Source organism: Callithrix jacchus, chromosome 2, assembly GCF_049354715.1.
Source record: "Callithrix jacchus isolate 240 chromosome 2, calJac240_pri, whole genome shotgun sequence".
Taxonomy (NCBI): Eukaryota; Metazoa; Chordata; class Mammalia; order Primates; family Cebidae; genus Callithrix; species Callithrix jacchus.
Window position 1 is genome coordinate 116,390,737 of NC_133503.1, and position 15,016 is coordinate 116,405,752.

Below are 15,016 nucleotides of genomic sequence, written 5' to 3' on the forward strand. Positions count from 1 at the left end.
TTTATATTCCTATAATCCATTTTCTTTTTATGTAAATTGGCTGCTTAATTCCTTTGCCTACATTTCTTTTAGAATTTGTAAGAGTTCTTTATTGATTAGCAACATTAACTCCTTGCTATATGTATTGCAAATATTTTTCCCACTTTATGACATATTTTTATTTTCTTTGGGTATTTTCTTCTAAGGAGATTTTTAAAAAGAAATTTATATACTCATATTTATTAATATTTTCCTTTATCATTTTAATGAAATAGTTTGGAAAGATATGTCCTACTATAACATGGAGAATAGATTGAATCAGGGAAGGAAAAAGTCTGATTGGGAGACTATACAGAAATGATGGTGGCCTGAATTAGGACAGTGGCAGTGGGTGTAGATGGAAATGAACACGTTTGTGAAATAGGCAGTAGAACTTGGAGACTGGCTGGGTAAGAGAGAGAAGAGATATATTCAGGGATGATACACAGGTTTCTTGTTTGGAAAACAGTATAGATTGGTTCACTAAGATGGAGAGCTCCTGAGAAAGAATAAATTTGGTTTGGGGAAGAGGCTAGGCTATTTGATTTATTTATAATTACCCTATTTAGGCTATATAGAACTTCATTTTAAAGGTGACCATTATCAGTTTGTTCTTGCTTTCTTATCACTCAATCTACCAACGTCAATTTTTATTTGAGGTTGACCTTTCTTAATCCAACAGGGTGTTTTCACTCTTTTTCACAGATAAATAATTAAGTGAAACATCTCAGGAATTTGATTTAATATTTCTTAAAGATTATAGCTGTACCCATACGTATCCAGTCAATAATATTATGTAAGATTACATGTTATTTTATTTATTTATTTATAATTAATTTTTTTGAAACAGACTCTCACTCCATCATCCAGGCTCTGGAGTGCAATGATGTAATCTTGGCTCACTGTAGTCTTGACCTGTGGGGCTTAAATTTTCCTCCCGCCACAGCCTCCCAAGTAGCTGTGACTATAGGCATGCACCACCAGGCCTGTCTAATTCTGAAAATGTTTTGTAGAGATGAGGGTCACACTATTTTGCCCAGTCTGGTCTCAAACTCCTGGGCTCAAGCAATCCTCCCACCTCAGCCTCCAAAGTCCTGGGATTATAAATGTGAGCCACTGCATCTGGCCACATGCTATTTTAAAACCAAATTATGCTATTATCAAATATTCGACCCTGTATTATTTTCAGATGAGAGAAGAAAAGTGGACCATGATTAAAACAAAAATATAACATTTTAATTAACTTGAAATGGAAGCTTGGATTTTTGGTGTTTTGATTTTGTACTAAAAATGTCACCGAATTTTTGCTGTTGTTTTCCTTTGCAAAATTGCCACTTGCAACTCCTGTTACTTTAGCTGAGTGCCACATCATACCCACTTAATGCTACTGAGTTTTCTTCACTGTAATTGAAATCATGTTAAAGGCAGCTGTAGTACTAATGTGGACTACAAATACCTCTTCATTCAAGAAAAATCACAATAAGCGGCAGAGACCAAATTAACTCTGCCTTTCTTGTTCTATATGATATTTCTGTAAATAGGAAATATACTGATGTTCATATTCTGACTTCAGAAACTTACCATCTGAAATAAGGAAACTCCGGAACTATTTTTGGGAAGACTTTTAAACCTGGACAACTCCCTGATATTACGAAGACTGACGGTGCTTCTGAACTGTAACAAGGAGATTTTATATAAGACTGTTCTTACTGGAACCTGTTTTATGTAAGAACATACTTAAAAAGCTAATTTCTTTTCTCCTTTTTGCACTGCAATCCACAAAGTGTGACTAATAATAGATTTAAATTTGCTAAGTGCATTCACTCCTTTGTGCCATCATAAAGAGAATCTATTACTGTAAAATTGAGGCTTAGTTCCAAATTGCACCATTATGAAGTTTTCTTCCAGCAATGTTTTGTCTCTAATACACTTCCCTCATTGTAATTCTATTGCAAACCTGATGTCTAGCATCAAGTCTCACAATAATTATTTTAAATTGCTACTAGGAACAGTAGTCCTGGTGGGATATATTACTACCATTCTAACAAGATGAATTTCAATGCACTTGTAACCATATTATAGTATATTATGAAAGAAAGAAAATCTTTGAGTTTTATATCTATGGACATGCATGTATCAAAAAAATAATTCTTATAAACTTCAAAATACTTTATATTTAACTTCTATTTAAACTAATTATAAGTCACAAGGACAAATTAGGATATCCAACCACATGGCCCATTAATAGCATGCTGAGTGACTTGAAATGCATAAATAATTGTAAATATAAAAATATTAGCAATTCTACTGCTTTGAATAATTATGCATAGTAATATATTTATATGGTAGATTTTAAAGATAATATAAATTAGATTACCACAGGAGAAAGGCACCAGAAAACTATTCAAAATGAAGCTGACATAAAACTTTATTCTTAATTTAATCTTTCCTAAGGCTTCAAGTCATATAAACAAATGAACTACCCCAAAAAGTATGTTGAAAAATAATTTATTGTATAATAGAAACTACAAAAAAGTCATTCTCAGGAGTCTAAAACATTGAGCCTCCAGTTGCTAATAGACTAAAGAGGAAAATCCTGCTAGGGATCAACATGGAGAGAACAGGAAAGCATGTTAAGTCTCCCTGAAACGTAGGCAATTTGTTTAACGGTAGTGTTACACAATAAACTGTGTGTTTCATGAGTTATTTTATATTCTTACTGAGGGCATTCTAAAATTCACCTGACTAATAAGTCGCCTACAGGCTTACAGATAAACTGGGAAGATGATCACTTTTCAATTCACTGGAAGTGTGAATTTTGAATTTGGTGCGTAACAGAATTACTCTAAAGAAATAGTAGAGCCAAGCTTCCCTGTTACAGATAAAATGATTATAAAATGATGATCTCAGATTAAAAGCTATTTCAGTCTTAATAATTAAATAAGTTGGCACACAGAATTTCAAAGAAACTTCAAGTATGAGTTCCATATCTGCAGGAATTCTCTTAAAAATGTTCATATAACACTCCAAATGAAAAATCTCTTAACTACCTAGCAAAATTGAAAGTTACTCCCTGGAGTGGACCAAATGAAGAAAAGTTAATCTGCATACTTTACAAAAAGGGGCAGTTGAATTTACATGAACAATTCAGCATTTTACCTTAAATAATAATTGAATGAACTATATTACATATCAACCAGCTTAGGGCTACCAATTGAGTCTTGAGCGATTACCCCAAAATGGCAGAGCAACCTTCTATTTATAATAAAGTGGTTGATTTTTATGCAATAACATCCATTCTGTAGCATTTATAGCACATAGAACAATCTGGAATTATATTATCCTGTCTAGTCATTACCCTTCAGAAACTGAGAAAGTTGTTTTTTTACCATTAGGTCATCTCTAAAACTTTTGGTATTGCTTTGTAGCTTAGTTGCAATCACTTCTCAGTGATCTGGACCTGAAATCATACACTTTTGTTTCAAAACATCAGTATTTGTTAGCATAAAGAGTTATTTATTTTGTGTGTCACTAAAATAAATTGCATTTACTTCTATATTTATAGTTACTCCTTTATATATAAGTGTCTATTATTTTAAATATACTATTGATGTTGCAGGGGGAAAAACAGAACCCAAGGCAAAAATAACCTTTGTTAACAATGTTTTTGGACATAGATCTATTCTCCAAGTGGCCAGAGGTAATTGTATTATTCTATTGGCAAATGCCTCCATAGAACTAAGTATAAGATTTTACCTCCCACTTTCAGGATAGGGGAAAAGAAGTCTAAGTTAATAGAAAAATGATTAGAAACAGGTGTCTTAGCTTTCAGTTTTGTTAAAAAAAAAACTATCCTAAACCTTTTATAAAATACCACCAGTACCCTTCTCCTTTTTCTTTTGAACTAAAAGCTTTTTTGTGATATCCAAATAGAAACAGTTGTCCAGAAGAGCATATTTAATTGATGTTTTCCCAAGAGCGTGACTGAAAAAATATGCTGACCCTGTGTTATTGAGGTCTTTTGGAATCACTACTGATTTTTAGAGGATAATAAAGATAGCTGTATTCCTTTTAACATCATACATGTGCTCCATACATATTTATTTTTATATTTAAAAAACCCACATTTATGTGTTTGCATTTATGTAGATTCCTTAAATTTCTTGACAAGAGAATTCTGAACTAATTTTTTAAATGCTATGTTGCATACTCACCAGCAATTCGTTTCATGATTGGAATTGTATTCTCCCAGTCTTTAGGTAAAATTAACTGATGAAAAGACTTATATAATACTGTATATTGAAGATCTTCAGAGGAGAACCACATACCCCAACTAGCCAAAAGCCAAAAATCTTGAGACTGAAAATATCACATCGTCCCAGATTTCCTAACCTTGTATGATCGTTAAGTCACATTAGTCTCTTGTTACACTACAGATGCTCAGGGCCATTCTCTAGCAATTCTGTTTGTATAGACCTGGGATATGTAAGTATCTATAATTTTAAAAAATCATCTTAGATGTGTTGAGAAACACTTGACTAACCTCAAATCCAATTTTTTTTGCACTTAAGAAATTTAAGGCAATTGGGAGTAAAATAAAACATATTTCTATGATTTTTGGCAAGATTAACTTGCTTTTGAGAACTAAGTAAGTTGATGGCATGAATCTAAACAGAACTCAATTCTCTAAATCTGATTCCCAGTGTATGTGTTTGTATGTGTGTTTAGAGTATTTTGGTTCAAATAAGTTTTCCTTTTTAAAATATAGATTAAGTACGGTCTGTGTCTGAAGTGATGTGTTTCATTGGTGGTGAATACAAGTAATTATTTGACATGTCCTGGAAGCATGTAATGAAGAGATCATAAACATAGAAAGGACCCCAAGAGTTATAGTCTAACAAACTACTTCCTAGAAAGAACTATATCTAAAGTCTCTTATAGAGAGGATTTATTTTTATCTTAAATATCTCAAGAGAAGGTATTTCTTTAACTGCCCCTGTCAGTCTCCCCCCCTACTACATATGGAAATATTATAATTGGTATAAATTTTTTAGTTGTCACATGTGTCCCTTTTTCTTTTTAGAAAGAAAATACAGCATTTTCCACTTATTTGACAATTCCACAAATTTATAAAACGATTAAATTGAACAAGATAGGTAGGTAGGTGGACAGATCTTTGTCACCAAGAGATGAATGTTAACTTCTTGCAAGTGAATACAAGATAAAAGTTTAGAGTCATGGTTCTTACCTCTTTTTTGAAACAAGAACTCCTTTGAAGTTCTAAGAAGATCTCTGCACAGAAACACGTAACATATGTATCTACCTCCAGAATTTGCCCATATACTTTCAAGAGGTTATGGCCCCTGGAAGCCTCCTAGAATAAGCACTAATCTGGCAGGAAGAAGCCATCCCTGAAATACTGGGTGTTCAGTACATTCCTCATATGTTGAAGAAGGCGAATTATCATCAAAGCTCAAATAATATAAAACATGAATTTATTAATATTATTTTCAAAATCAAGATGAAAACTGAACTATATTGCCTATGCAATTATACTGTAAATCTGTGCAGCATAAAAGTGAGTGTCATATTTCACCTGAGAATAACTATTAAATGATTTTAATTTTTTTCTATCTTTTAACAATTAAAGTTGATCAGAGAATTTACATTTTCTAATAACCTTGCACAGAATATTCATGTACAAGAAAAGATTGATTATCCTAACTGCCATAGGAGTTAGTGATAAGATCAACCCATGGAGCTCAGAAGGTTATTCTTTAAGGAACCCCAATACCAGAGATTTAATAATAGAGAGACATGAGCAGGAAGGAGATGACTGTATTAAAATGAAAAACTTGTTGATGGTGCATCTCTGGGGGACATACACATTACATCTTGAGTTTTCTGCTGTGTCTGCCATTTCCTTTTTGAATCACATTGGTGTTAAGACCTATTTCCCAAATAGCTCCTCATTTTACAGAGCAACTCCAATGGTCCTTGACTTCATCCTTCACTAACAAAATCAAATCCAAGCCAATTACCTGAGAGGGACAAAGTTTTACAGGTATACTTTAACTTATAAAATTACCATAATTGGCCAAGTGTGGTAGCTTACACCTGTAATCCCCGTATTTTGGGAGGCTGAGATGGGCGAATTGCTTGAGCCCAGGACTTCAAGACCAGGCTAGGTAAGATAATGAGATCTCATCTCTGCAGAAAATACAAAAATTAGCTGGGCATGGTCACTTGCACCTGTGCTTTTAGCTACTTAGAAGGCTGAAGTGGGAGGATCACTTGAGCCCAGGGAGGTGAAGGCTCCAGTGAGCCATGATCATGCCATTGCACTCCAGCCTGGGCAACAGATTGAGACACTGTCTCAAAAAAAAAAGTCATAATTCTGAAAAGTTCTAAGTAAATGAACTTTCTCCTAAATAAGGTCACCTCAGGTATAAGAAAAGCATACAATTAAAAAATATCTTATGACTACTTATTAAAAAAAAGAAACTATTTCCACCCTTCCCTTCTGCCATCATGTGGTTTTTCTCTTCCACAATACTGAGCAACTAATTTTCACACGATACCATATCTCCATTGACAGCACGGTACAGGGTTGCACAATGACATCTCTACCTTCCATAACTATGCCAAGCTGCCTTTCTTACACTGCTATTTATGCATTTTCCTCTTTGAAAGTATTTTCCTTAAGTGTGTCATCTCTACAGGGCCTCTTCATGCTTTGTATCTAGGATATGTCTTAGGCGCTCTTATAAAGTTTGTTTGTATAATACATCAAATTAAAATTGCTGCAATGACACAGACCCAATAGGAAAAATCCATGCCTGCCCAATATCATGATGCTTATCACTTCCCCTATTTTCCCCTTTTCATAGGGTACACAGTCATATGTTTTCCTATTCCCCTCCAATCAAATGCCATTGTCATGAATAAATATTTATTAATATCTACTATGGATTCAAAGAGATATAAGACATAGTCACTGTGCTTACTGACTAATTGGGAAGTTAGGCTATGCAAAAGAATGATTAATAACAATATGAGGTGGCACAGACTAAATGATACACAACACTCTTATCTGTTCAGCAAATCCAAATTTCCACACATTTATGTTGCTTAGAGAGAAATACATCTGTAATCCGTGACTCACCATGCCTTTTCGCTAACTGTGTCTTCTAGCATAATGAAAAGTAATGTGATAATATAGTGACATATTACTGTGATTTCAGGCCATTTCCATAGAGGCAGAGCACTCTCATGAGTACCACAATGGAATGAGATACAGAAGACCAGGATTCTAATCTGAGAAATGCCCCTGACATTTTATGTGACCTCAGACAAGTGACTTAACCTCTCAGTTTTGAGCCTTTTCATCTGTAAAGTAAGCTTAATTCAACTTGTCAACATCATAGAGATGTTATGAAGCCTAGCTAATTAAAGCCCATTAAATGTTTTGAAGATAAAAAGTGTTTGCTTTACAGTCATAAACAATAAGCAAAAAACAAAAAATAAAAAGTCTTATTTTAAAAACCTAATTTTTGTACAATTGTCACAAAAAATGATGCTGATGCCTTCTAGAGCAGAGCTGTAGAGGTGCATTTACACTGATCCATCCATGCTCTCTCATTTGGTTATTTTGGTTACCAATAGCACTTAAGATAGCTGGATAGGATGAGGTATCCGTCTGTGACCACAGAACAAAGTAAAGCTAACTGGCCCCTGTGGAATTGGACCAATGACCTAGGTCACATTAACACTATCTGTGAACCAACTGAGCTAATTGGATACCACGTTGATAATAATGTATCAAAACATGGTTTGGTTTTTTTTTTCCAAAGCTTCCCATAGATTTAATTTCAATAACCATAAAAAATTAGTTTGAGTAATTAGATCCAAAGATAATAAGCTAGACATTATTAGAAGCCACTAACCTCCACGGAATAACTCTTGCTGTCCCCAGTAGGCCTGAAGTTCTCAGCAGGCTCTTGACTGTCCTGAGAAAGTGAAGGTTCAGAATGACAAGGCTAATAAACCCAGGGTCCTCCTGTTGAGATTAGGAATGGCTCTTATGCATCTTTTGCTCACTGAACGTCTATTTGGCAAGAATTAGAAATTGTTCTAGTCTGTGGGTCCTGTGGAGGCTAATAAAGTGACAATGAAGATGCATTGTGCTACAGAAAACAGCACTAAGTACTAAATAAAAAATGCCTTAACACTCAGCTCATAACTTTACCTCTTGGGATTGATGATATTTTTCGGCAGAGAACATGAAGCAAGCCTTAATGAGGAACTGATATTAGGTGGGACCATTTCAGTAATTCTTAGTTCTTTGAACTTTGAGGCAAGGTTAATGTACATGGTACTTCATGGAACAAAACAAAAATATATGATGTTGAAATACTCCCTTTCTAGAAATATGAGAGTAATAGAACCCTGCAGTGCTAACAAAGTAGCATGTAAATCTTAAGGCGTATACTTCAGATTTCAAGTGGAATGAATGGCCTATTCGGCTTAAACTAGGTAAACTTGAATTCTGCAAAGCTAAAATACTGGAAATTAGCTCCGTGATGTATTAACCCAAATAATAATGTTCCTGACGTAAAAAAAAGATGGAAATTAAACATCTAGTTATGAATACTGCGTCTGCACAATGTGCTGCATGCACCGCATGTGTTAGAATTTCTTCTCAGTTCCTTTTTTAATCTTTTATTCATAGCATTGCAGGTGATGAAAAATTTATGCCTTGAGTCTGGCATTGAAATTAAATGCAAAATGAAAACAGAAGCAGTTTATACTGACAGCTTAAATATCTTTATCTAGCATACGGTTGCACTATAAAAATCACTGGGTGACTTTTTAAATCTCCCACATGTAAAAAAACCAAGAGTTGTACAATAATGAATAAAGTTATCTAAGATATCAACAGAAAAGTTGTATTTTATTAGCATTCTTTGTTAATTTCATTTTGCTCTATTCTGTTTTTGTTTAATGGGCACAGACAGCTGAATAGAAGCTTTTGAAAATACTGCACAAATTAATTGTTGATACTAATTCCTCGGAGTGGTAGGAAACAATTGATTTTTGCAGTATTTTTAATGTGTGATTTCCCATGTAGGTTTATGTCTTAAGCTGAATAGAAAACATCAATCTGTACTGAAGGTAGTTATGCTGCAGTAAAGGTTAATTATTCAGGTAAATCAGTCTGTTCATCACTATAGAGTGATGCTTGGGAAGAATGACAATAATTACACAGTTGCTAGGTACATGAGTGTTCAAGAGTATTTCCTTTCTTAGAATAGTTGCAGGTAATTTTGTAACATTATTTTATTAGTCACAATTCTACTCATAAAATGAGTTTCCCTGTAAATGGTTACTATTTTCTGGAGATGCTGAGTCTTTTGTCCTAGGCATATTTGTATATGTTATGCTGCATTAAAATGCTCACTGTGGCTTTTCTGTGGCTTTTGTTGATGAACTAATGCTAAATCTCAAATAGTTAGCTCATAATGTTAATTAATTGAAGAAAATAATTTCCTTTTAGTTTTGTGAATAATGCACACAGGTTTAAAATACATTCAGTCTCTCTCTCTCTCTCTCTCTCTATATATATATATATATATATACACACACACACACACACATATATGTACATGTATATATATTTATGAGAATTTTAAAAATAGGTATAGAGTTATTTAGCATTTAAATAAGTAAAGCATGAAATTTAGAACAGTCTGCAGTTACATAAAGCACCAATACTAAAACAACCACTTAGATTTCCATATTTAGAAGACTTCAGCACACAGCTTAAAATATTTTACACTCAGCCTCTGATTTGTAGCTCTTTCCTGGCTGTTTTATGTAAACATACTGTGTATAATTATGCAGATAATTTTATATAATATTAATTGTGCTAAGAGTGCAGTGAAAGTGTGTTTAATTCAGTAATTCATTTACATTTTAATGATTTTCATAGCATAAGATTACCAAATCAAATTAAAATATCTCTGACCATTATATTATGTTGTGTGAAGAGTTCAAATAGTCATATTGCTTTATATTATACAGAATATATTTATCACATCTTGTTAAGGACAACCAAAAGGAATCTTAAAATATCCATAATGAAAAAATTCTTCAATGCAGTTTTTATTCCAACATTAAATACACTTAGAAAGTGGTATCCTAAAGCAATAACATATCAGATATCAGATTATAAAGTATATTTAATACCTGTGTTCAGCACATGAATTGTTGAGTTGGCCTGCATCTTTGAAATACAGTTGGTGCACTGTATTACATTATTATTATTTTTTTTTTGCAAACAACCTATACAAAAAAACAAATGCATTTAATTTATTCCTCTTTAATGTAGGAAGAATGTTTCAAGATGTTTAATATGAGAAGCAAGTGAATTACTAACTTTTACATGTAAAGATAGCATCTGAAGCCACTCTCCAAATCAACAAATTTCAGATTAGCATTTCTTTATTTCTTTCATCATGTACAGATTTAATATCATCAGGAATAAATATAAATTGTTTGCTTCTTTCCTCCTAATTCCTGAAGCAATGTAAAAGTCTAGAGAGGTTTGAAGTGACAGGATTACAAGCAGTCTTTTGCATACATGGCCTTTAGGGATAAGCGGCTACCTTGCATCTAATAAACAAGAAAGTGAATTCGTTGAATAGTGAATTAAGTGGCATAAGTTGTGATAACAAGGAGCAAATGTAACTTCAGACGAATAGTATTTGCTTTGTGTGGGGTTATCTGAGAGGGCTGATGTTCCGCCAAGGGAGTCTGAAAAAAGGCTCATTATATTAAGATGTTCTTTTACAGAACACAGTCTTAAATGATCTTGCAGTTTTTTCCCCTGTTTGCTGAACTCCTTTGTGTGCTTCTATCAAATCAACCATCTCCACCAGGGGGATAACTAGGATTCTTTCAGACTGTTGAGTGTTGTTGAAAATGAAAATTCCTGGTGAGTTTTAGATGGGTCACCCAACAATGAAATAGAGATGTCTAATTGGTTCGTCCATATTAGGGTCAGCAGCTGGTTACGGAATAAAAGGTTGTAGTGCCCCATTGCACACTTTTGAACTAAATTAAATTATTAATCTCCTCTTTGCTTCAATGTAGCTTCACAGGGATTCTTAACCTGCCATGCCAAATAAAACAGAACGACTGCTTTACATTTTCATTATGGAGAATTATATTTTAAATTGCAAATGTTCTTCTATTTAGCTTGCATTGCATATCTCATTGGATATGTAGAAATGTCTTCAACAGTCAGTGCTTATAACTTGTTTTGTTAATTTCTAATTGTAGCTATAAAGTATGAAACCACCAAAAAGATGATTTGCATTCAGTGCCAACTCTCTAGCCAGAATCAGTTGAGCCATTAAAAGCAAAGTCAAGTCTTAGGGGGCCATTATCTTTGACTCTTAAATTCAAAAGATATAATTAAATTAGTATGTTGCAGGAAGCTTTGTAATCTAACATGAGCTTCAGGTTAATTTAACCAAGGTTATTTCATGATAGCAATTTCTGCCAGGGGTCAAAGTCCTAGTTTTTGTACCTTTGTATAATTATTTTGATTTTTTGTTATAAAACTACTCTAAAGTGAATATTAACTTTGTGGAAAATTATAGCTGCATTCAGGTTTCTCAAAGCATTTAATAATGTCTTAATAATTATATTCTGTTTTGAACAATAGGCATAGTTGCAGTAAAAAAATTTACCATGTTTTCTTAGAAATTATTCTAAAAGATATTTTCGATCTACATTTTAATATATGCCAACTTTGGACTTTTTCTTTAAAATTGTTGAGTTATGAGAGCAATAGTAGAATTAAGTTTAAAAGCTGGTTGATTTTTAAAATGTAGTATGATTTCTAAAGATAAATCATTTAGTAATCACAGCTGAATGAGGGTTCTAGTTCTGATGTATTGCATTGGCTAAAGTTTTGAACTTCAGTCATTGGTTCATATGTATGTTGGTGTGCATGTGTGTATATATTAGCTGAGTCTATTGGAAAATATAAAAACCTGAAGACCAGTGAGGACTTTTTGTAAATTAGAAATATCTTGTAAATAATCTAGTTTGTTTATTTATTCATCAAAAACATATCTACACATATCAAGTACTGCGTTAAGAGACATTTGAACAAGACAAAGTGAACAAGATAAAGTCCTTCTATTGTGGAATTTACCTTTTAATGGAGGGAAAATAGATACCTTAAATAAATCTATAAACAAATCAGCAAAAAAACCCAGCAGAGCAAAATATTAGGAAAAAAGCGAAATGGTATGATGTCACATAGAGTGACAAAAAAAAAAAAGGCTTCTTTAAACAGAGTTGTCAAGGAAGGCCTCTCTGAGGAAAAAGCATTGAGCTGAGACCTTAGCCATGAAAAGAGCATTCCAAACAGCGAGAACACCAGGTACCAGAGCCCTGAGCTGGGAATGAGTTTGTCATATATGAGAAACAGAAAGAAGCAAAACTGGCTTTATTGGCATGCAACCTGGGTGGTTACACATGGCCCCATGCTTAAGGGGCCCCAGTTTAACGCTTTGCTGTCACCATCTTGAAATTTTTAAATTTTTAACAAGAGGCCTCACATTGGTCTAGCAAATTATGTGGTCAGTCCAGAAAAGAAGGCTAACATATCTAGAGCCTAGTGGGGTGAAAGGAGGTTGTAGGGGGCAGCAAAATAAGACCAATGGTGTTATTTCTGGGTATATATGGCTGGTACTGGCATCAGTGTACTTTGTGGGAGATTAGTTGCACTTTGTAATACAGCCATTTTTGTCTGCTAGGTGGGAAAGTGGAAACACTGTTTTTGTTCTATATTTAGCCAAACCCTCATGTACAGATGATAAATTCCTCAGGGTAATGGTGTCTTCTGTTTACTGTGTACACTTCATAGCATCATGTGATTAGATATTCCACAAATACTAATTGCAGCTAAAAGGAATTTGCCTTCTCTTTTAACCTGACTGGGCTTTTTTAGGAAAAAAAAAAAAAGATATTTGGTGTTCACATTTTAATTCTTTCTTTCTTCCCACAGTTATATTATAGCACCAAATCTGTGTGGCCATTTAACAGTTAGGTTGAATCATGTAAAATTGCCTATATTCAACCATTTGTTAACTAGAAAATGGCAATTTCAATGGTTCATAGCAGGTTGAAATTGCAGGTTTATTTAAGGAAGTAAAATAGAAATCTTAGAAGCATCTTTGTAATCCCTGCAGGATTACTTAACAGAGAGGGGGGAAAAAGTAGTTCAGGGTTGTTCATTAGAGCACCACAGTGCACAGTGCTGTCAGGTTCATGCTGATGGATTGGTTTCCTTAGGGGTAAATCCACATTGCAGCAAGGCCTTTCTGCCAGTCAGCAACTTCTCCCTCCCCCTACCCACCTCCCCAATAATAAGGTCTATGGACTGACATCCACTTTCTACCATGTTCTGTATTACAGCAAGAGGTGAGTTGCCAGGAATTACTATGTGAGAGACTCAAGGCCAAGCAGTTTCTCAGACTTGCAACAGGTTACACAGCTTTGGTCTCCAGGCTATTTATTATTCACTGATGACCTTTCCTCTAGGCAAATCTATTTCCATTTGTGTTGATGACCATGATAATTTGCCCAGTGATTACTAAGTACAATGAATTATGGGGTTCTGTGACAGAATCTGGCCCGCAGAGGTTTAATTGTGTCAAATCAGGACACAATTTCTCTGATCAGGACGAAGAGGATTTTATCATTCCAGACAGGTAATGAGCTGGCAAATTCTCAAAAAGATTATTCTGAATGAGAGGCTTTTGTTGTTTGCTTCTTAATTTATCTTTTGGAATGGTTGCTGGTTCTAAGTAATCATTGTCAAGTAGCTTCTTATTTGATACACTTCTTCATTTTAGTACTACCCTAAAATCCCACTCTCTTTTATGATTATTCTACTTGCACATTCCATTTCTTGCACTTTATTGCTTTCTTTGCTTTTCCTAAAATCTTTCACCCTTTGAACCACACACCTATCTATACATTTTTTGAGTCAGTAGTGAGATCATGAATTCCATTCTTAGTAACCTAGCAAAAATGAAAAGCTCCTAAGAAGTTTTAGTCCTCCCTCGAAAACATTTTTAAATGTATTTATTATCCTCTCTTATATTTTCCCAGTAAATTTCCTTTGCTTTCTACTGAAAGATGACTACACATTATTTACTCAACTCTACAATCCTAAAGTATTAATAGAAGAGTGTGTTTGACTTTTTCCCACACAACAAAAGACCTCCAAATTAAAAGTAAAAAAAGATGCAACTATTTGGGATATTTTAATCTGCATAGTTTTTTTTTTCTGAACTTTATACTAGCACTGTAAATATTCCTCAAGTGAATGAATGCTCTTAAGGAACTTATTGTCTAGTGATGGAGTTGGGTCAACAATGACAACAAAATACATGCTGGGATAAAGGGAAATGCAGATATTTATAAAAGCTCAGGGCAAGAACTCACAACCTGGTCTCAGTGAGTCAGGGAAGTTTTCCTGACATCTAAGCTGAAATTAAACCTATTTTAAGGTCTGCACTTCCCTCATTTCCCCTGGGTCTATGCAAATAAAATTAAGATGACTTTCCACGGAGTATCATACCAGGATTGCGGTCCTGAATTCTAACCTCTCAGATTTTCTTTTACAAAGAACTTGCTCTGTTTTGTCTACAAAGGGCTTGTATAAACATTTTATGCTCCTTATTTACCAATCAAAAGTAGTATGTTCTGTGTTGATTACATTGGGCACAAAAGTCTTGGGGAAAGTTTTCAATAACATCATAAACTGCCACATTCAAGATAACTTTTAGAGACAAAGTACACAAAGTTTCCAAAGGAGCAACTCTCTAATAGTGGGAATTTCAGCTGCTATGGCAAGTGAATAGATTTTTCTTTTTTAGTTGGGAGCCATTAAGAAGCTTCCCCCATGTTTCTT

General features: G+C 34.0%; 1 protein-coding gene across 9 annotated transcripts in view; it reads left to right on the forward strand.

The window, feature by feature from the left end:
* The window catches only part of KIAA0825 (KIAA0825 ortholog), a 451,052-nt gene that overhangs the window by 350,865 nt on the left and 85,171 nt on the right, over positions 1-15,016 (forward strand). The window contains exon 22 of one of the 9 annotated variants that reach the window (XM_035292236.3): positions 1,592-1,736. The exons of the other annotated variants lie outside the window; for them this stretch is intronic. Coding sequence (XP_035148127.1) covers positions 1,592-1,646 — 55 coding nt within the window. The 3' untranslated portion in view covers positions 1,647-1,736. Of the gene's footprint in view, positions 1-1,591; positions 1,737-15,016 lie in introns of those variants that run through there. 9 annotated transcript variants of the gene reach the window in all.